General features: G+C 39.7%; 1 protein-coding gene and 1 long non-coding RNA gene across 2 annotated transcripts in view; both read left to right on the plus strand.

Moving 5' to 3' along the window:
- Positions 1-23,259, plus strand: part of ZFAND3 (zinc finger AN1-type containing 3) — a 131,453-nt gene that overhangs the window by 101,603 nt on the left and 6,591 nt on the right. Inside the window, exon 6 of the mRNA XM_081000317.1 lies at positions 7,894-8,064. Within this exon, the coding sequence (XP_080856443.1) occupies positions 7,894-8,064 (171 nt within the window). The remainder of the gene's footprint in view (positions 1-7,893; positions 8,065-23,259) is intronic.
- On the plus strand, positions 2,687-3,834 carry LOC308473052. The gene is made up of 3 exons (XR_013983878.1): positions 2,687-3,000; positions 3,033-3,177; positions 3,523-3,834. It is a non-coding gene; the product is annotated as an uncharacterized lncRNA (long non-coding RNA).

The raw sequence follows: 23,259 nt of genomic DNA on the forward strand, positions 1-23,259 counted from the left end.
ACAGCACATCAAGCAAGGCTGTAAATAAAAGTTATCACCTAATAGGTGGGCACTGAAGTGGAACGTACAGGAGCTGAGGCATAGAGGCCTTATTACCGCTCATCAGCAATTATAAACAGGATAAAGTGTCCAGGACTTGCACTGACACAGCAAAGGCTAATAGAGGCTGGGAGATGATAATGTACCAAAATAGCATGATGGATGTTGATGGAATTTTACTGTCTCGTTTTGCTGCCTATTTCTGATATCAATTGTATTATCTCCTCCATATTTCCATATCTTTTTTTCGGAGGGGAGGCAAAATGTGAAAGGATGCTATGCATTTAGTACACTGCACCCCATGGGTTGCATTTAAAAGATTTGAGGTTACTATCGTTATGGTTACTATACATTAAAAATAACTAACATTGGCAAAGTTTCTATCGTGGGTCCCCCTGCACCCTAGGATTTTATTTTATTTTTTTGTACTTCTGCAAATCTTGTTGATAGCACCTCCTTGGTTCTCAGGAACCCAGTTTGGGTACAATCCTATCAGCACTCATGAGTTCAGCTTACTATTAGAGGAAATTATAGTGTCTACACAAGTGCATAGTGCCTTCCTTGCACCATTAAGCAACCACAGCCAACCAAACTATGTTTCACTATTTAAATTAGTTATTTGTAGAACTCCATCTGCTGTGTGAGCATGCATGTGCATCTCTTAACATACAGAACTTACAGTAACTCACATTGGAATTGCATCTTGTCTGGTTCAGTAAGGGGCAGGTTAGAATTCTTTCCAATATTCCCACACTATATTAGTGTAACATCTCAGAAAATGAAATTGAACTGCAGCCATGTTTCTGGGGGTGCATGGCTCCCACCCCTGTATTTCATTATATTTATGGATCACTTCCTATAAAACACCTTGCAGTGATTTAACTCTAAAAAACAATTACATATATAAAAAGTAAAACAATTACATATATAAAACATTGACATATATAAATGACATATGATGACATTGCAGCAAATATGCTTTTACAAATACTTTGTGTGATATTCAGCTTCTTACTCATATTAGACCTATTGAAATTAATGAATATGACTTGGTCAGGTCTATTACTGCCCTGGGTGATGATCACCTATTATCTTTCCTCCTGCACTGCAGCAGATGATTTCTAAATCATTTTACTCTGTACTTTTGTATTAGGTATTCTCTTCAGTTCTACAATAGTTGTGTACAACACTTTTTGTATGCTTCATTTTTAATCATCATGTCATGGTTGGTATATCATTGATTTACCAGTTATAAAGCTGTTTCTGTGGGGTAGTTTAAGTCAATGGCTGAATATTAGATATTTCTCTTAGTCAGCAGCAGAGACTTTTTTCGGAATAATTTGTTGTTGAGGACTGGTTAAAATCCTAAATTGGCTGTTTCTATGCAAACCAAGTTTTCTGTTTCAGCCTTTCTCATTGCAGAAATAATTCAAAATAAGGTTAAGTGTAATAACTTAGAGTGTTTTATTTTTAAAAGCAATTTTCAAATTCCCTATTGTAAAAGGGCCATTTTAAATGTATTTTTTAAAAAACACAAATGGAAGCTAGAAAGAGAATGTGTGTACAATCTCTTCTACACAGCTATAGCTGGGAAATAAGCAATAACTTCTTAAAAACTGTTGTCTTATGTTTTTAGTTTCTAGCAGCTACAAGCAAATGCAGATTTCAAAGGCTATGATTTCGCCTTTGAAATACACATCACATACCTTGCAAAGATCTTGGTTCCACAGTTCCAAGTTTGTAGCAATTAAGACTCAAGGCAAAATACTGTTTGTGTAATAAATTGTGTATACATGAAAATTGAAGTAGCGCTTGTTCTAAATAAATTTCTTCAGTGGGCCAAGCAGATTCCTCTAACCAAAAGATTGTTGCCTATTTCTTAAAACCATGAACTATATACAGACATTTTCATATGGAAAAGTATAGATTCTGCTGTTTGTTCTTTGTCTTCTCTCATTCCTCAGCAAACCACCTGATCAAGTCATTGTTTGTTCATGCCCAACACATCTACTGCCGCTTCTTGCTTCTGGTTTCCTGTGTCTTTTCCTTCCTTTATTTTCCTTCTTCCACCCCTTCTTCCCTCTACAACCAGTGCCTAATGTGCAGAATTCTTGATGGATTTCATTTTGATAGCTTAAGTTCCTTTTTTAAATAGTCGGAGGAACTGTGGCAGTGATGTTTGAAGGCTCATTAGTTATTGCCCTTACTGATGTTTGCACAGTAGTTGGGATCATAAATGTCAATCTCTCAGGCTATGATAGGTCTTTTTAAAAAAAACCTCCCTTGAATGCCATGCCTCAAATACTGTCATCATGCCAGAGATTAATCTAACGAGTCCTTTCTTGAGAAGCAAGTAGAGATTGAGGAGTTTTTTCTCCCTTGATACTTTCTATCTTTTTCTCTCTTCCTTCCTGTTTACATATTCCCTTGTTCATCTTCCCCATTCTTATCTCTGTTGAGGAAACAATTCTCTGAAACATCAGGGAAGTGCCACAATTGCTGTTAGGGAAGCTATGTGTGTGCATGTTGTAAACTGTACTGTGTCAGGAGATTAAGAGATTGAAATTCAGCACTGACAAGTCCTGACACAATTCATTTCAGAATTATGAGACGAGAACATTGAATAATAAAGACATGAACAGTGACCGTAAGGAACAAATGTAACTTGCAGCCAGAGACAAAACAGTTTTTAAGGCAAGTGCCCTGCTTCAAGACAGCATTAGAAATTTTGATCTTCTGAGTGACTTAATTTCTCCTTTTTCCAATATTGCAGAGTATCTACAATTAGAAGAATCTGCATCCTTAGAAACTGTACACTAGTGAAATCCTTCTTTTCACTTGTGTTGTGGCAGCAGTACACTGTGGTAAAGACCACCCTTCCTTTCTCTCTTCCCACCCCCTGTTCTCCAGTGATATCTCACCAGATACCTCAGTATAGTGTTGCCCCAACCTGGCCTCATGGTTTACTTGGGAAAAACAAACCGACAGCTCAGGTTTGGATATCACAACTCAGACTCTGGCTTGTATCTAGGCAGCAGAGGAAGACATGGAGAAAGAACTTTTAGCAATGTACACCAACATGCTACGCTTTTACATTTAAACCATAGTTTGTTTTTAACTATGGCCTAAGGGACGCGGGTGGTGCTGTGGGTTAAACCACAGAGCCTAGGACTTGCCGATCAGAAGGTCGGCGTTTCAACTCTCTCCGCGACGGGGTGAGCTTCCATTGCTCGGTCTCTGCTCCTGCCAACCTAGAGTTCGAAAACACGTCAAAGTGCAAGTAGATAAATAGGTACTGCACCGGCAGGAAGGTAAACAGTGTTTCCGTGCGCTGCTCTGGTTCACTAGAAGCGGCTTAGTCATGCTGGCCGCATGACCCGGAAGCTGTACTCGGCCAATAAAGCGAGATGAGCGCCGCAACCCCAGAGTCGGTCACGACTGGACCTAATGGTCAGGGGTCCCTTTACCTTTTAATGTCATGAGTGAACCAGGCCAGAATCGACATTAGTTTAAGCATGTCATTTGGGGCATGGGGCTACATAACAAAGAAGCAGAGTTTGTAGAAATTCAACTTTTCTATGTTCATCCCTGTCTTGATTAAAAAGTATTTTGCTTTGTATGGAAAGTGAGGATAGGTGGATGGATAGATGGGTGGATTCTCACAGTGTGACATAATCTCTGGACACTGGTTTGTCCACTACCTATTCTGTTTGTTGTTGTTCCTTCCTGGGCATGGGAGCCCATTTCATTAGCACAATACAAGCCCCAACTTTCCTCTGTGTCTTGGCCACTGAAGTCAGCCTCCTTGACATAGGGAGAATGAGCATAGAACTCTATATCTTGTGCTTACAGCCCCCCCCCCAGCTGTATTGTAACCAGCCTCATTACTTGCTTTCTAACCATGAAGAGTGGGGGTGGGATCTTGGGATCTCCTTGTCTGGAAATTCACTTCAGTTACTATCAATGGCCAGATGAGAGGCAAATGGCATACCTGTTGGTGTTTGTTCACCACGAATTAAGGAGTGTTTGAGCACATGTTATGTATGTGTTACTTTCAAGATGAAGGTGCCACAAGACATTGGACACTAGCAGTAATTCTTTGGTAAAACAATCATATTATTTATGTGTTCTTTGAGAAATAGAAAAGTGGAATATAAATTTATTTAATAAATGAGATAAATGTAGGCATACCCCAATTATATGTGGTGGTGGTGGTGGTGGTTGTTATACCCTGCCTTTCTTCCTAGCAGGGACTCAAGACAGCTTACAGCTAAAAATAAGAACAATTAAAAACATAGAAAAAATAATAATAGAAACAATTAAACATTGATAGTGTGTATTTATTATATATAATCTATTAATATTAATCAACTCTGGCTTACAATAAAAAAACCCACTAGAGTGCTGTTGCTTTAAGCTGCTTAATTAACCATCATCTAAGAGGGATTTTTCCATCTCCGCCAAGCTAAGCAGTTGGCTCCTTACCTCTCTCGCCCTGACCTAGCCACTGTGATCCATGCGACGGTCACCTCCAGACTGGATTATTGTAACTCGCTCTACGTGGGGCTGCCCTTGAGACTGACCCAGAAACTCCAGCGGGTGCAGAATGCTGCAGCGAGACTCCTTACGGGGTCTTCGCTGCGAGACCACATTCATCCGGTGCTATACCAGCTGCACTGGCTCCCGGTGGAGTACAGGATCAGGTTTAAGGTGCTGGTTTTAACCTTTAAAGCCCTATACGGCCTAGGACCCTCGTACCTACGGGACCGCCTCTCCTGGTATGCCCCACAGAGAAACTTACGGTCTTCGAATAAAAACATCTTGAAGGTCCCAGGCCACAGAGAAGTTAGGCTGGCCTCAACTAGAGCCAGGGCTTTTTCGGCTGTGGCTCCGATCTGGTGGAACACTCTGTCACAAGAGACCAGGGCCCTGCGGGACTTGACATCTTTCCGCAGGGCCTGCAAGACAGAGCTGTTCCACCAGGCCTTTGGCCAGGGCACAGCCTGACTCCCTCCCTCGGCAATCTTCGCGGAGCTCTGGCCCAATAGTTGCCAGTGGCTTGAATTAATTAATTTTATAACGAATGATTTTAGACTGTTGTTTATGCTGTACTTTTGTACTGTTTTATTGTTGTTAGCCGCCCTGAGCCCGGCTTCGGCTGGGGAGGGCGGGATATAAATAAAATTTATTATTATTATTATTATTATTATCTATTTATAAAATATTTCCAATGAACACACTAACATAATCTGAAGACTCTACTGCTGTGACTTAGAAAGACAGTAGGCCCATTCCCTCTTAGTCTTTTGCCATCTCCAGATGGCCCGCTGCACTTCCCATTCTTTAAGGATACCTGGATGGGAGAGTAAATGAACATTTCTTTCAGCATCATTGCTGTTCATCATATCATAAGCAGCTGGACTAAAGATTCCACACTAGGAGAATGGGGAGTATGGCACTTTCATCTGTTTCCCCTTTGTGATAACCCAGAAGATGCAGGGAGCCTGTATGGGGCAATTGCTTAGTGACTCAGGCAGCAAGTTTAAAACTTTTCCATCACTCCACACACTCTGTCTCTATATCCTATTATGTAAGATGTTTGTTGTAGTAACCAAATTGCTTTATCAGGTGTATCCAGAGACCTAAAATCTTACTGAACTATTCTCACAGAGCTTTAGGCATGCAACACATTGAATTGTGAATATTACATATAATCTCGAAGTCTAGGGCTGAATATGCCATTCTGCTTTTAAAAATACTATTGGATGATAGCCTTATGTTAGCCCTCTCGTGGTTTGAAATGCAGAACGGGGAAGTGCTGGCCTATCTAGTTAATGCATAACCTTTCACTTGCACTACGTTATTAGAAATATTTAGAAATTTAACTTGCAGTTAGTTTGTACACTTGATTTTAACCAAAATGTGATATACTACACATAGAAAGAGAGAGAGAGTAGAGGAGATTAAATACAATGGCCTGCTTTGCACGTAATAAGCCAGAGTGAATGAAACTATGGTAAGGGGAGAGAGACTTTGTGTTGGCCACCAGGCATTGGCATTTTCCACCTGCCTTGCCCCACCCTCTGGCCCTAGGAGCCTTCACAGGGAAGCTTCAGAGGAAGAACAGTGAGGGAAGAGAGGAACCTTTGGAACAGAGTTGTTGCCACATGCATTATGTGCATGTGTCTTTTAATAAACTGAATGAACAGAGTGGAAGAATATGAGTCATGGGGGTGGGGAGTGTATGTGTATGAATTAAACAGTGCTTAGTTTATTTTATTGGTTGCTATTTCGTTAATGTTGTTAATACTGTTTTATGGGTTATGAATTCTGTAGTACTTTGTGAATCCTATGATAAGACTTTTGTTGTAATTGTGCTGTTGCCTATTTTTTTAGTTGTTTTGTTAATAGTTTTTTATAGACTGTAGTTGTTTTACCGATGATTTATAATTGTTTTACTAAAGATTTGTTAATTATGCTACGTGATTTATGTTGTATTTGTGATGTGATGTTCTGTTATTGCTATTTATTGTTTGTAAGCCGCTTTGTGATTCATGTGAATGAAAAGCAGCATAGAAATACAATAAATCACATGAAGAATGCTAATACACACTACGCAAATCACACCATATGACAACCTCCTCACTTTGCCTTGAAGTGTAGAAAACATCCCATGCACTGGCTTAACATTGTATGTAGACAGGCATTCGTAGTTTGTTCTTTTCCAAGCACACCATGAGAAAAAGCAATGATGAAACCATGGGTCACACATAATACTAAATCAGCATTCTTATTTCTTTCCTCCCTGCATGACAAAGTGGGGCAGGCGGGCGTAATGTGAGCAACGTGTTTGATCCTGGTAAACTATAGTTTAACTATGGCTTACTATTACAAGCAAACGAGGCCATTATATAGATTCCAGCTGGGCAGTCTAAGCACTTGGTCCTCACTGACACATCTTTTGAAGTGGATTGTAGGTTTGAAAATGCTTCTTTGCACACTGTGGCATTCTGAATGTTATGGGCATTAAATGTGTTAGCTTCCCTCTTCCTGTAGGTGGCTTACCTGAAGTACCTTTCAATTTACAGCTTTGTAAAGCAATGTATTTTCCTATCTCCACTCCTTCTCAACAACATTCGTTTTCCGGGAGAGCAAAATTTACAAATAAGGTTATTAAAATATGTAGTACCTTGACTGACTTTAAAGAGAGATCCTCAGAGGATTTTGGATCTGTAGCGGTAGGTACATGTTGTGTTTAGTTTATCTTGTCTGTGTATAATCATTTACATTTAAATTGTTGTTCTTGTAGAGAGAGGGAGGCACAGTACGGTGCTTTCATGTGCCGTCGTGGTTATTGGAGCTGCAGCTAGCACACTGTGCCCTAAAAATCTCTCTCCCGCTCAGCCAGGAAATAGGCTGAATTTGCGTTCAATTGTTTTTTCTTCAGAAGCAGAATTGGTTTGTATGTAGTCAGGACAGTAGGGAGGCTGAAGATGTATAGGAAAATCTACAAATGAGATGAAAAGCAAGGCTTGTAGTTGCCTAGGCTGGTGTTTTCTCTCCATGTGTCATCACAAAGTCAGAGCCACAACCAATTGAGAGTAAGAGTACGCCAACTCATTTTGTATTTGGTTTTGTAAACCAGGAAGGGGCCTTGTGGGGAACAAAGCTAATAGCATCTTTACCTGGTGCCTGTTTTGACTACTAATTGGGTTTATATATATGCAAGGGGATAAAAAGAAACACACAGTTTGCAAGCGATGCTATATGCACATCATTAATTCTGTGACTAGAGTAAAGGCCTCACGGAAGAAAAGCTAACACTGTGCTCCAATGTTTCTCATAAAACAACAGATTCACAGTCGGAGAACGAGGCGTCTCCTGAGAAGCGGCCACGATTATTGGAGGACAGTCATGACAGGCCTGAAGAAATTAGCCGTTCGAAACAGAAGAGCAGACGCAGGTGTTTCCAGTGCCAAACAAAACTGGAGCTGGTACAGCAGGAACTGGGATCATGTCGCTGTGGTAAGGACTCTTACGAACTGCCCCACCCCACCCTTGTATGTCTGGCGGGGAATCTGGGTCATGTTGTTGTGATGCAGCTTGCACCGGTGTAGAGAAAAAATAATGAAATCTGTACAGTATTGGAAGTGGCTGCAACCTTACAAAAAGTCAAGACTCTTAAATCCCTTCACAAGTATACTAAAGCTTTGTACTCCATGTGTGAAGAGGTAGGTTACAAAGGTCAATTATACATCCAAGTAAAGATATATCAGTTTGTTGGATTTTCCTTCTGGGCAGTAGCTCCGTGTTTCTGCCTTTGTGCCAACAAATGCATCATGCATCTGATATTAAAGGCATGGGTCAATTCTAGTGACTCCTCACACATGGGAGAGTCCCAGTGTCTAGACTTGAGCTTCCATTCTTGTAAAGGTTTCTCTGCTCACTGCAATGTGAAGAACAGCTGTGTTTGAATTCAGGGATCTGTACATGGTACCTTGAGGGGTCATGCGCAGATAGTTCTTTATTGGAGGAGGGAGGATCAAACGCAGTGATTCATCAGGAAACCAAGGGATCATTTGCAACATAGCAGCAATTATAGTAATTGCTTATGAGGCACCTTCAACTACATAACAGAGAAATACTCCATTTTTTTTTCCAATAGCAATGAACACCCTGTCTCCAGATGTCAATACTCTCTTAGAGGAACCAAATTTGTTGCTGTGTATTCAGAGTAATCTGTGCGTTCGCCTAATATTATTCTTTCATGATGTGCATTAGGTATGAATTAAATGGCCAAACTGTCTGTACAGTTATAACTAAGGGTTTTTACATATGTCTAGTTAAATCAACAGAATAAAGCAGGCCATCACTGCAGAACATTTAGTGCATACAAGCTTGTGACTTAAACATTTTTCTTGGGCTTTCTCAGTAAAATGTGAGCTAAATGATGAGAACTGCCGTCATTGTAACATGTCTCTGTACATTCTGTTTGCCAAGCATGATGTTTGCACTAGCTGCTATTCTATTATTGCTTCTGTCACAGTTTGAATGAAGGAGCTTGTTAGTGTCTCTCTGAAGAATATACTCACAGATAAAAAAAAAATCTATTTATTTTCTTCTTCAAACTCTTAAGTTTTAATTGAAGAAGTAACTTTTTTGTTTCATATCACACTGGAAACAACATGCTGACCTTTTAACTTCGCTTGGTCTGTGGGTGTGTTATATATAAAAATGTAAATAGAAATTACAGATATTGAGTGTTTGTATCACACTTTAGTAGAAAGCATTTTCCTTCTCTTTAACCAGAATCATTATGTGCTAACTAAATTGCACCATAAAGACTTAAAGATACTATTTTTAACAGCCTGCTTCTGATCTTCCAGTAATATCTTCAAACCCAAATACTTACGGGTTTATATGTTCAATCCAGCATGGTTTTCTTTTTCTAGGCAGTGTTGTCCTTTGAGGTTCCTTTGCAGGCACCTAGTATCCTCACTGGATATGTTCCTGTTTCATTTAAAGTTCATAAACTTAATTACAGTTACATTTGCAGAAAAGTCCACTTGAAAACATGCAAATAAATTCAGAGAGTGACAAACCAAAGAACCCCCATCCTGTTCTCTGTGTGCAAGTTGCATTCTTTTCCAAAGTAAGAGTTCCTTGATGGCCTTTTTGAGCTCCCAAATGTTTGTTGATGCATTCAGAGATGAGAATAGAAGATGCTAATTTGCAGCTTAGTCAGCATGTTAACCACAGGATGCTTAGCAGACCCATTTCCAGACCTATTAACTGCACTACCATAATATTTTAATAACACAACACTTTGTAAATTATCTACTTTAGAAAATACACAGCAGGAAAGCTTGATAAATATGGATTTTGGAAGGGCACATGAAGCATGGATAGGGCAGTGCAGATTATAATTATTAGGCTATATCTGAAGTGGGCATGTCAGGGGCTGCTATAAGCCAAGCCGGTGCTTATGTTGAAACTAACTTGACATGTTTGCAACTATTAAATTTCCAAGTTCCTCAAGCAGGGATGGGCCATGTAGTAGCTTAATCTATACTACCACATTCATGGCCTGACAAATATTATTCCGGCTGCTCTCCCCTCTCGCTCTCCCTCCCGGTAAACAACAGCACCCTGCCTGCTGGGAAGCTAACAGAGTGGCTCCACCCCACCCAGGAAGCAGCCTCTTGTTTAGTGTGATGTCCATAACTCCATGCCAAAGAAAAAGCACTTCCTGTGCCTAAATAGGCTGAGCTCGAATCCTGGCAAAACAGAGCCACGGTGGTTGAATGGTTCCCATGTCTGAAATATGGGTCAACTGCTGGCCCCGGATAGGGTTGCACTGCCCTCAAGGAGCAGGTACGCAGTCTGGGGATGCTTCTGGATCCAGGTATCCTCAATGGCTAGGAGCATCTATTACCAGCTACACCTGATACAACAGCTGTGACCATTACAGGACTAGGAGAGCTCAAGCATGGGTGACTTTAAGTTTGGATTACTGCAATGCTCTTTCTGTGAGTCTTCCCTTGCTGTTTGACCCAGAAACTAAGCATATAGCACTTCTGCTCAGAGGTCTGCACTGGTTCCTGATTTGTTACCAGGCCAAGTTCATTGTGTTACTATTGGTATATAAAGAATAGCTGTCAACTATTCCCTTTTTTTAAGGGAAATTCCCTTATTCCGAATAGGATTCCTCGCAAGAAAAGGGAAAAGTTGACAGCTATGATATGAATAGGATTCCTCGCAAGAAAAGGGAAAAGTTGACAGCTATGATATAAAGCCCGTAACAGCTTGGGACCAATTTACTTGTGAGATCACCTTACCCCATATATGCCCACTCAGCCACTTAGATCTGTGGACCTGGCACTGTTGCAGATGCCACATGATGCTCATTCCACAGTTGTAAGAAGTTGATCTTTCAATGTAGCAGCATCTGCCCTTTGGAACTCCCTGCCTGTTGATATCACATAGGTGCCTTTGCTACACTAGTCTACATTACCTTGGACTTAGATGACCCTTGGGGTCCCTTCTCCCTCAACAACTCTATATACGAAAATGTTTTAAGCAGGAAATGAAAACTTTGTTTAGGCTAGCCTCTCCAGACATATATATGTTGATTTGTTTTAATCTTTCACTGTTAATTTTAATTCTCTTTAAAATTCTTTTAATTACTTGCTTTTTAATAGATAATTTTAATATTTTTTACAAACCACTTTGAGGTTTTATTAGTCAAGCAGTATATACATTTTGTTAAATATAAATAAATAAATAAAATGCTATATTCTTTGTTCAGTGCATTATAAATTCAATAAACAGTGTGCTGCCATGGGGGAGATTTTATGTGGTGGTTCTGGCACATACAAACAATATTAGCAGAGTCCATGTAAGCAAAAAGCAAATCGTAGGAGCTGGCCCTCTGTTGTTAGCTGATTAAATTCTTTGGTATCTTTTCCATTGCAGTAAGTCCCAGACAATGGAGATACCTAAACAAATTACTGAGAACATTATTAAAGAATTTATAGACTATTTTAAAGATCTGATATTTTCACTGTTAATATTTTCCAGCTTTGTCTAGTTGAGGATGCAAAGTTATATACAGAACAAAATTATAAGTAAAAAAAACCCCCTGAAAGGCTAACTGTGGAATTGTTTAGAATAAGGGTCAGCTTGACCTTGTTGCTCCTCAATTTTTAAAACAACGTAGAGGCACCTTATGTCAGGTCTGCTGAGAAATTGCTAATTTTGCTACTACAAGTGTTTCAAAATATCTCTCTGTGTATTGCTGCTTAAGAAGTTTGAAGGACAGATTCCATTTAGGAATCATCAGTGTGGGGTTAATAAAACTTGTGACTTACCCGATCTACTGGCAAGCTAGTACAAGCCAAAAAGATTGTTATTATTATAGTATTCTTTGGGAATACTACTCAGCTGCTGAAGAATGAATTTTATTTATCTTCTGTGGGTACAAGTTCTTTCTACATATATGTCATAGCTGGAAGGCAAGAAAAGGAAATTATCCACACCAATACAGATTAGGCCAACATTAATGAAGAATTTGTGGATTTCTTTATATTTCTGTAACTTTGAGCAACTATAGCAGCTGAATTTAAAATTCAAATAACAGAAAATAGTAATAAACATTGAAACTCTAAATTACTGATTTCTGTGTCAAATAATAATAATAATAGGATTGTCTTTTTCAGCTGTCTAATTCTGATTTCTGGGGTTCTTAATTTCCACCACTTTATCAGGACACATTTTGGTTTTGTACCTGCTCCCCTCCACCACTCCAAAACGTGGGGCTATAACTGTTGAAAATATTTTTAAAACTGAAAAGTTTATTTTTGGAAGGTATACCCTGATTTTGTTTGTTTGCATCTGTGCATATAGCAAAACAGATAGCTGGAACTTTGCACTTGTACTTTTTTTTGCCTTTAAGTTTTTATTTCAGCTTTTATATTGTCAATTTTCATTAAGGAAAATGAGTAATACTTCCCCGACAGCAAAATATGGCAAGAATTAGTTCTATCGAAAGGAGGAATTTCTACCTTTATTTCCATTTCGTTTTTTAACTCTTCTCTAGGCATTATTGAATGTCAGTTATTATAGAAAGTTGATAACATATGATTAATCTGTTCTGTAAGTTTACCCATGTTTGTGTTATCAACACTGCTTAATAAATGGTCACTGTAACAATTTCCCATACATTACAACTTCAACATAATTATCACAGCCAATACCTGTTGCATTTCGTTTTCTTCTGACCTCACTTCTTTCAGCCCAAACCACCACCCCAGAAAATAGAATAGCCTCTTCATGCAGCTGACAAAAAAGGATCTTCAGCCATGAAAGCTCTTAATGAACTTTTATTCTTTATTTGACATGAGGCTCTTCATTGTGCTTGCTTCCTCTCTAGAGTATGCTAAATGACAGTGGCTGTGTTCAAACAGTCTCATCTGGGCTTAATAATTCTTATGTAAACCATTGTTAACAACTTCGCAGAAAGCCGATATCTGGTTTAAGGTTGTGGCTCATTTTGAAGTTAGTAGCCGTAGTTAACTGTTTCAGAGTAAACAGGAAGCTCTGGTTAATTAGAGACTTCCTGGTTTGATTGCTCACACTGAAAAAGGGGTGAAGAGGCTGCATGCACAGGCAAAAGGCTTGTTCATAACTCTCTTTATTAAGCCAAGCTATGTTTGTCTGAACAAGGCCACTATCTGCTATGCATGCACAAACAGCAGGGGCGAGATTCTCAGTAGTGGAAGCCCTGTGCAATGACTTGACTTGCACAATGGGGTCCCCCCCCCTCCTTAGTCCCCCGTGCCCCCTGTGAAATTGGCTTGGGGAATTCAGGAAAACCCCTGGAACAATGCATGCCGGGAAGAGTGAGGGGATCATTGCTTCTGGCAAACTGAAATGCTTCCCCTGACAGAACGTTCACCTTAGCACGATGTTGTATTCCTTCCCAGGTTTCTCAGATATCTGCCCTTTATCCTTCCTGCCATGCTGTGAACTTTAAACTCTCAAAGTAGTGTCTAAGAAGTGTTTACATTTATAGCATTGCATCTCTGTGTTAGAAGATTTGCTTTTGCTTCCAACTTCAGTGTTAAGTGTCACTTCACTTACTGCTCATCTCCTGGATTGCAAGAGTGCCTCAGGTGGCACGGGCAACAGGAGTTTATGGCACACTTTGAGAGGAGCAGGAGGGCTTTGATTCTTGGCTCTGATACCTTCAAGCCTGAACCACCAGCCCGTTTGCTGACATGCCAGCAGACTAGAGGCAAAACTGCCCCCAAGGCTCTGGTTGCTGCTTGAGTACTGTAGTGACTGCTTAAATTATACTTGTAGTTGTCTAAATTAGTGACCCATGTCCCAAAAACTGCTAGTCCCTGTGATTTGTAATCTATTCTAAAAAGTGCTGCTTTTAGATGTTTTCCTGGTATGCAACATGGTGACAATCCTAATAGATTTGGGTCCCCAGAAATACAGAATGTAAGTACAGTGGACGCTTGGGTTGCGAACGTGATCTGTGCGGGATGCACGTTTGCATCCCGCAGCGGTGCGTCTGCGCACGTACGGGTTGCAATTCAGCGCTTCTGGGCATGCGCAAAGCACGATTTAGCGCTTCTGCACATGCGCAACCGCCGAAACCCAGAAGTAACCCGTTCTGGTACTTCCGGGTTTCAGCGGTCCGGAACCCAAAAAAAAGCAACCTGAAGCGTCTGTAACCCAAGGTATGACTGTACTCTAGAATCTACCTTGGCCTCTTCATGACCTTTAAAACACCATTTAGATTGCTGTCTTTAACTCCTGGAGCTAAAAATTATTTTAAAGGCTTAGGTCTGCATAATTTATAGATTGCCATTTTCCATACACCCTACTTTGATGTATTGCTTATGCTTTTATAGCTTCTGAATCCTAATAATTTAAGAGAACCCAAAAGATCTCCTGCAGGTGAAAAGCAGTTGTGCTCTGATAACGCTTACGTTTGAGCCAAATTTCCTTCCCTCTTAATGCTTTCAACAAAGAAATTAGACAACTCAACCTTCTGCTGGCAAAAAAAAATATTTTAGTGGGTGGTAGGAAAAATGCAAGTCTACATTGTCAAAGGCCATCTTTCCTGGATTCCTTTGGCTCAGGCCTTCTTCACCATGAAGAGGTGTTCACAGGACATTTACCTTCTGTGTGCTTTGGGAGATGAGATTTGATTAGGGTTTTTGTTGTTCACCAGTGCTAACAGTGGGGCATGGCTACTTCTGTTTATTCTCAAACCTTCCACAGAGCTTTCATGATTATGATTTCAATATCTTCCAGATCCACCAGCGTTATTGCTACCATTTCATCCTAGGATACTAGTTGTATTTAAGAGGCTTGTAGGACTGGCCGGGGGGAGCCACCTCTTAACAGTTTAGTGGAGATGAGAGCTACTGCAAATGTGCTTTAAACATGAACAAGGCATCTCTTTGCTGCTGAAATATTTTCTTGTGTATGCTCACAGTCTCTTTTCCCCCATTCTCTTCTTTTCTGTATAGGTTATTAACTGCTGACAAGAAATTCACATCTCATAAATAATGCTTAAGAGCTATTGCTATATAAATTGAATGTGTTATGAATTGTGATGGGGCTTTTTGTAGTGTGCTGTGCCTAGAGCAGTAAGAACAGAGGATGTCATTTTCATTAATTTCTAATGAGGTGCCAATTAAAGGCAAGGAAGGCGCTCAGAAGGGAAGAGTCATAGAGCTCCCCTGAATCCTCTATCCTGGGGCTGTCATAGGAACATGCCACCAAGCCTTCCCTGAAAATTCCATTAAATTACAATCTCATCTAGTGCACACATAGACAAATTCAGCTTTTCTTTGATCTTCAAAAGAGCAATTTGTAAGATGAGTTCTGAGCTTTCTCACACAGCGAACTGGGAGAGGTGAGAGGAATTGCTAATTGCTAATGCACTTTGCAGGCTTTGGTGAGGAACAGAAATGTGAAAGCAGATTTTCATTCTGCGTCTCTCTGACTGGCTAACCTTTAAATCAACAATACTGGAGCAATGCCACTTTCCTACAAGACATTTCTACATGGCAGTTACGCCAGCCAAATGTTCAGATAGTGATAATTTCAAAGCGTTGAGTGGAGTGTTTGGGGGCTTGGCTTCGCACGGTGGATACTCATTTCATAAATGCACTATTAGTATCAAGTTTCAGTGGGCAAAAGTTCAACTACTAACATAAAAAACATATTCCACAATTTTAAAAAGAACCCTGCTAAATCTGAGCTGCTCCAAAAACCCTCTTAAGTAACAATATTAGTTCTAGCTGGCCACATTGACAAGTCACACAGAACTATGGCTTAGCTTGATGTGCATATGGGCCAAAGAAGCCTTGGGCTCCCTCTGTCTCCCTTCTCCCCCTGTTGGCCATGCAAGAGGAGAAGAATGAGGAGTTCATAACTTTTTTATTTCCATGAATCATAGTTTGTAATGTTGGCATGACAAACTGTGGTTAATGGTAACTGTAACTGTGGTTAATTTCAAAGAAGTCAACCATGCTTTCTGATGCTTTCTTTTTGAAATTAACCATAGTTTCTGGTTTGGATGACCCAGACACCATGATTAACTAAAAACAGAAATGAAAGCTTCCAAATTCTTCTGCTCTCAACTGTGTGGGAGGAAGGGGAGATGCAGGTCACATTAAACCCAGGATTTTAGCATGATATGTGAATGCAGCTGTTGGCTACCTGATTTGAATTCAAGATTATAAATGTTCATATTAGCTGTTGCAGTTGCCATAGCGTTGCGCTTGAAAGGGAGATTTTAGGTTGCTTGAGTTTCAGGCTTGAGACAGATTTCCAATCTTGAAATCAAATTTCATGAGCAAAAGTGCTCTTCACCTCTTAAAACAGATTCAAGGCCATTTTCTTTCCTGAATCCAAAAAGTGATTCACTGATTATGGATTTTACTGGAAATTTTTTAATCAGCCGATTTTAGTGGAAAAGCTAACTTTACCAGTTTAGTTTAGTTTAGTTTAGTTTAGTTTAGTTTAGTTTAGACTTAGATTTTTAGGACGTGTGAACATTGAGCTGATTATCATTGAGCTAATCCTACTAAATCAGAGACACTAAAGACACTAAAACTCACAATTTGAAAATTTTAAAGGTTATGAAGGATTGGATTTACAGTGACTTCCTAGAGTGGCATGAAATTGCCAAAAACTCTTAAGCTGAGCTGCTTTCTGCAGTAGTAAAGTCTTTACAAGGCTTACAAGAATTGCTTAGGGGATTGGTAATGGGATGTGAAGCATTTCACCTCTGTCACCATGTCAAATCCAGCACTGGTCAGGAATGACAGGGAAAATTACCACCATCTGCTGGCTCTTTAGCAATCCCTGTACGAAGCGTATGCAGCTTTCAGTCCGGTTCATAGTGGTCATACATGGCCATATCAGAAGAACGACATTCCAGCTTGAGTTAATTGGCTATCAGTGTCCAGAAACCACGCAAATTATGAAAACTAAGTATTTTTGGTACTAAGTATGTGTTGTAAAAATGCCCTAATGTTCTTTATTGAGCTATTTCAAGTAACTGCTAATGGGCAAAGCATATTAAGATGTTAACAAATGCATGACAGTTTGATAAGTTAATACATTTGGCAATATCAATATGTGAAACAACAATTGTACCTTTTAATTTCTAATGATGACCTATTGTTTAAAGTGTGTATGGAATCCTTAAACATGTTGTGCTTTGCATTAAAGGCTTTCACAGCATATATCCAAAGAATCATTTAGTTTTTATCTGCATAGCCCTGAAAGATATAATCCCCAACCTCCCATAATATTACAGAATGCCATATAAGCGTCATTGCTCAAGGGAATGCTGTTTCAATTAAGCAGATTTAGAAGTGTGCTTACTTTCATTGGAAAGGTGGCACACCCTTAAGATACAAGATACTCAGGCTGCCCAACTTAAAACCATAGGGATTTCCTTCTCATTAGAAACAGATACATGTGCATTCAGACGGAGACCAGATGGTATAGATAAGCTTGGTTGGGTTTATTCAGAGGACATTATGTTGAAGAATAAAGATAAATACCCTTTTCAATTTTATTTTTAAGAAGTAACAAATAAAAATAAAACAGTTGTGTGGCATTACACATAATGATATAGCTTAGTTCAATAAAACACACAACACCAACAGAGTTAAAAAATGCTCCACCACTTTCCCAAACAATATTAGGTTGCAGGCAGGAAATTGATTAAACTCTGTCCATACAGTTTCTTCTGCTGTGGCATTCATTTCTTAGTCAGCTCATGATGCACAGAAAAAGTTGACCTGAACAGGTGGTGAATCACCTGAGTCTGTACCTTTCCATGTTTCAGCCTTGCCTTCTAGAGAAGCCTGGCTTGCACTTTGAGAGATGTTGGAGTAATATACTGTGAACTACTAGCCATGATTGTTGGGAACTATTAAAAAGCACATTTTCAGTGAGAAACAGTATGGTTTTGGGACAGAGATCTGGCAGGTCTGGGCCATCAACTTAATATAAACCAGCCTTCCCCAAATTGGTGCCCTCCAGATCTTCTGACCACCAGCCATTGTGGCTCAGCACATCTGGAGGGCACCAGGTTGGGGAAGCTGATACAAACCTAAATAGCCGGGATAGCTTTGTTGGTTAGAAAATACGGTACATAATATCTTCTGGGGATTAAAAGTCCTTTTAGTACATAATATTCCTGAGGTAAATTGTCTTTGGCCAGAGTATGTCGTTCAGAGCCTAGAATGCAGATGACAATTTTTGCATTGGCATGGGGAAAATGCTTTTAGGAGAGAATGTGCTTAGAGCAGGCTGTTACTAAAAAACAAATAAATAATGAAGAGGAAATGGCTAGGTGAATTGAAAGGTTTCCCCTTCATAATCAGCAGGTCTTTTAGGACTTCAAAGTTAGTAATTAGAGTTTGAGATTGAAATGTGCATGTGTGTGTGTGCACGCGCACACCTCATAAAATCCACATTGGACTTCTAGCAAAGCCTGAGGCACAGCTTCACTTGTGGCCTCCTGTCAAGATTTTAACATTGCAAACTTGCATGAGGTTTTGTCTCTGTTTTTTCAACCATCATGGTTCCTGGATTAGAGCAAAAATAATAAAGTACACATACACATACCCACATACACACAGACACACACGTGTGTGTATACTTTATTATTCATGAAAACTTCATGCAAAACTTTGTGTGGGTGGGTGTGTTATAAAGTAAAGGACCCCTGTACAGTTAAGTCCAGTCAAAGGCGACTATGGGGTGCGGCGCTCATCTTGCTTTCAGGCCAAGGGAGCCAGCGTTTGTCCACAGACATCTTTTCAGGGCATGTGGCCAGCATGACTGAACCACTTCTGGTGCAATGGAACACCATGATGAGTGCCAGAGTGCATGGAAATGCCGTTTACCTCCCCGCCATCGTGGTACCTATTTATCTACTTTCACTGGCATGCTTTCAAACTGCTAGGTTGGCAGGAGCTGGGACAGAGCAACGGGAGCTCACTCAGTTGTGGGGATTCGAACCCCGACTTTCTGATCAGCAAGGCCAAGAGCCTCAGTGGTTTAGACCACAGCTCCACCTGCATCATATACCCAGCATGTTAGAACTGTTTCTGTGAAATTATATATATTAATATTCTTCTTTGTTTAAAAGAGCTGAAACTATTGTCCAGACTTCAATATAAAGACTCATATGATTTGAGGGTGGTGGTTGTATGTGAACTGTTGTCGGCGTTGTAGTACTTATGTCATGGGAAGGCACTTACAGCTGAACTAGTCTAACCATATGTTAGAAGAGAGCAATGTGCAGATACAAACTCTCAGTTGCTGGGCCTGGACAATAGATTGAATGAGGAGGGCAAGCTTCATTTGAATTAGATGACCTGTAGATCTGAAATTTGTTGTGCACGTATCTACTATATCTGCGCGCACACAAACCACACCCATGTGCGTGTATGTATATAGTCCAAGGCACATGAATATTCTCTGCTTTGTGAATGAGGGATTACTATACTTCAAATTATTAAATTAGATCCTAACATAAGGGTTTGAATTTGGAACACATAGACCAAAGCTCTCTTTTTACGAGAAAAGATTTGATGATGGTGGAGGAACAAATTGGGCACATTTGCTTGCTAATGTATCAGCCACTTTGACACAGGTGATGGCTCAAATAGTTTCCATTGCAGCAGATGTTGGTAACTATTTTTGTCAAGAACATAGCAAAGCTTAATTGCAAATACACTGAAATGTTTAAAACATGAATCTGTAAAGCCTGTTACCACTCCTGAGGTTAAAATACATGGACCTATGTAAATGCCTCTGGAGCTTCTGTAATAGACAAAGTGTCTCAGCCTGGAAACTCGGCATTATTTATTCTTGTTCCTTATTAATGTCTTATCTGCCTTGCATTTTCATTGGGCTGAAGCAAAAAACAGATGATACACATATATTATCAGGCTGCCTAGTACTGCTTACTTGTTTTAATTAAATTTTTGGATACACTTTGGCTTTTTAATTAAATCCTCAGTGTTGGGGAGGCATGTTAGTGTAGATAAATGCTCCATGCAGAGACTTCTAGAGGTATAAATACTACTCCAGGAAAATGTTCTATGTCCACAGATTGTAAGAGATGAGTCCAGAACTGAGGCTCAGTGAGGTAGCTCAGGGTAAGCTCTGGTAGTGTAGTTGTGTAACAAAATTCACAGCGATTTTGAATTGAGATAGGGGGCAAGGGCCTTTCACGAAACTTTTCGTCACTGTAAAAAAGAATGACCAATTTTCAGTCATTTTGATGGGGTTGCTAGGAGAGAGGTGCAAAAGTGTTTGAGTCACCCCTGATTGAAGTAGATGAGGATAGGAAACATTTCCCTTACTCTAAATGAGCTTCATTTGCCCTTAGTGACATTGCCATGGAGCCAAATCTGATTGACCGTGTAGTGCAATGATTTCATTGCATCCAGAACGTGACCCCTGATTGGCCAGGGTAACTTGAGGAAGCATAACAGAGAGAACACAGTTGACTTAAATAAGCATCAGTGGCTGTGAATAACTGCAGAGAAATATGGTTATGGTGTCTCTGAACTCTCAAAAGAGAAGCAGGGAACATCCAGTCCAGGCCTAAATCTACTCTGAGATACAGGTATGCTGAGCTGCTTCCAGAATTATTATTATAAGGTCTGCCTTGTAAGTAGAGGCTGATTGTCATTTCACAATTATTGGTGTCGTTGTTTTTGTGGAAAGTTGCAGTATACTCCCCCCCCCCATCCATATCCTAGTATAGCCAGAAGAGGGCATGTATTTGAACTCTTTGATATATCCTAGTTCAGGTATTGTTCATACTGCATTGTTTTGGTTATCAGTTGTATATCTTTATTCCTCCTGTCTCATATATGTTGTTTTATATTGCTGCTCAATTTTTATTGCATTTATTTATTTCATAAAATGTATACACCGCTTGATTGTAAAAAACAACAACCTCAAAGTGGTTTGCAAAGAAATATAACAATAAAATCAAGAGAAATTGGACCCAGAAATTGCTCTATGATGAAGGGTCTAAAAATATTTCAGACAAATGAAATACGGCTCAGTTCCACAAGGATTAAACCGTGTAAGAAAGGCACCATAGGCAAATTAGTTTCTTTATTGAATTTATCAAGTATGTACTGAGATTGAGGTGATGTTCTGGGTTTTGTCACACAATTAGAGTAGCGCCTCATAGTTCTAATGAAATTAAGCATCTCAGGCTTTGCTGGCCAGTTCTGTTTTGGAATACCAAGCCTTTTGGTGGTGATCATTTCTAATTGTTCAATTCCTGGTAGCAGATTTCTTTTTTCTAAGTTAAGCATTCATTCTTCATTCACACTATTCACAGTTGATTCATATTTTATTGAGGGCATTGAAAACAGATAAACTTTGAGAAAACTAAAGGCAGTTTATAAAGAAAAGATATAGAACTTATACTTAGAAGTTTGACTGGCTGCATTAAAGTCCTCTTATAAAGAGAAAGAACATAAGGAGTAGATTGCACTACTTGACATAATGAAGAAAGTACATGAGCACATACATCATAAAATGCTTAGCGAAAGCTAGCAACTAGGGCTTAATGGGGGAGTACATGCTTTGCAATGGAAAAAGATCCCAGGTTCAATTCCTAGAATTACCAGGTACAGCTAAGGGGAATGATGATGGACTCCAGTAACATCTGGGTGACTGCAGGTCACCTGCCCCTACTCTATATTCTGATCCAAAGGTCAGCATTTCATGTCATGTTGAAAGGCTTCAATAAGTTTTGTGCTTATATTTTGTATTTCTCTCTCTCACACACATACTTCTTATGTGAAAGGAACCTCCAGTTTTCCATGGTGTCCTTGCACCATTGAAAGCTCTTATTCTTTTAGAATGATGCTTTGCAAAATGGCTGCCTTTATAAGAAAATAGCTAGTCATACGGAAAATTCTTCACTGTTGTTGTCCTGCAGTACTTCTGCTCATACATCTGGGATGGGGCGAAACACATGCCCTTTTTCTTATCTAGAAGTGAATTGTAAGCAGTGGGTAAGCTTTCCAGAGCTTTGAGGCAGGAGCACCTACTTTGCATTGTAGATATCACATGCTTGCTGGGTGACTCCATTAAGAGATCTGTTGTCTGCAGCATACAAGCACTATGGATCTAAAGCATGGGTAGGCAAACTAAGGCCCGGGGGCCGGATCCGGCCCAATCGCCTTCTAAATCTGGCCCATGGACGGTCCAGGAATCGGCGTGTTTTTACATGAGAAGAATGTGTCCTTTTATTTAAAATGCATCTCTGGGTTATTTGTGGGGCAAAGGAATTCGTTCATTTCCCCCCCACACCCCCTCAAAATATAGTCCGACACCCCCCCCCAAGGTCTGAGGGACAGTGGACTGGTCCCCTGCTGAAAAAGCGTGCTGACCGCTGATCTAAAGCATTAGCAGGTAGACCAAGGGAAATATCCCAGGCATTTCTTTCAGTATAATTTTCCTGTTATGCCTGCAGTTCATTGATGATTTCCTTGGTAGCTCCTCACAGGTATGCAGTTGAAAAGAAAATGCTTTTTTGTTTTTGATTTTTTTAACACACACACACATATGAACACACTTGTGTGGGTTTTGTTTTTTCAAAAAACAAAGCTTGTGGAATAAACACGTTCACCAAAATACTTGAATACTTGTTGTGCAACCCGTGGAGCAACACTATATGAATATCACAGGGAGGAAGTGAAATGCCTTGGGACCTGCTGATTCAATCTAAGGCAGATTGTTTTTAATATGAGAAACTATAACTCCAGCACTAATGAGTTAACACTTCCCTCTGGCATTTCATTCCAACAGGCGAATGCCACTATGTTGGCAAAATCTCATACTTTATTATTTGCCTCGAAATTTATTAAAAAATACATTTGAATAAAAGTGTATATGAAATTATACACATGGGTGATTTACATGTTGGAAAACATGACCTTTTGAATTTCAAGACTACAATTAATATTTTGGGTAAGCTATGCAAACTAGACTTGCATCATTATCGTCAGATCCTTCTTGAAAAATTCATGTTTCACTTCAATTCCAAAGTAACATTTCCTACAGAGTATTTCTCTTTTAGGAGCATTCTGGCATTCTTAACAGAAAGCTTGATGGTAGAACCAACCCACTCAG

The sequence above is a fragment of the Podarcis pityusensis genome (genome assembly GCF_964106645.2).
Source record: "Podarcis pityusensis genome assembly, chromosome: 3".
Lineage (NCBI taxonomy): Eukaryota > Metazoa > Chordata > Lepidosauria > Squamata > Lacertidae > Podarcis > Podarcis pityusensis.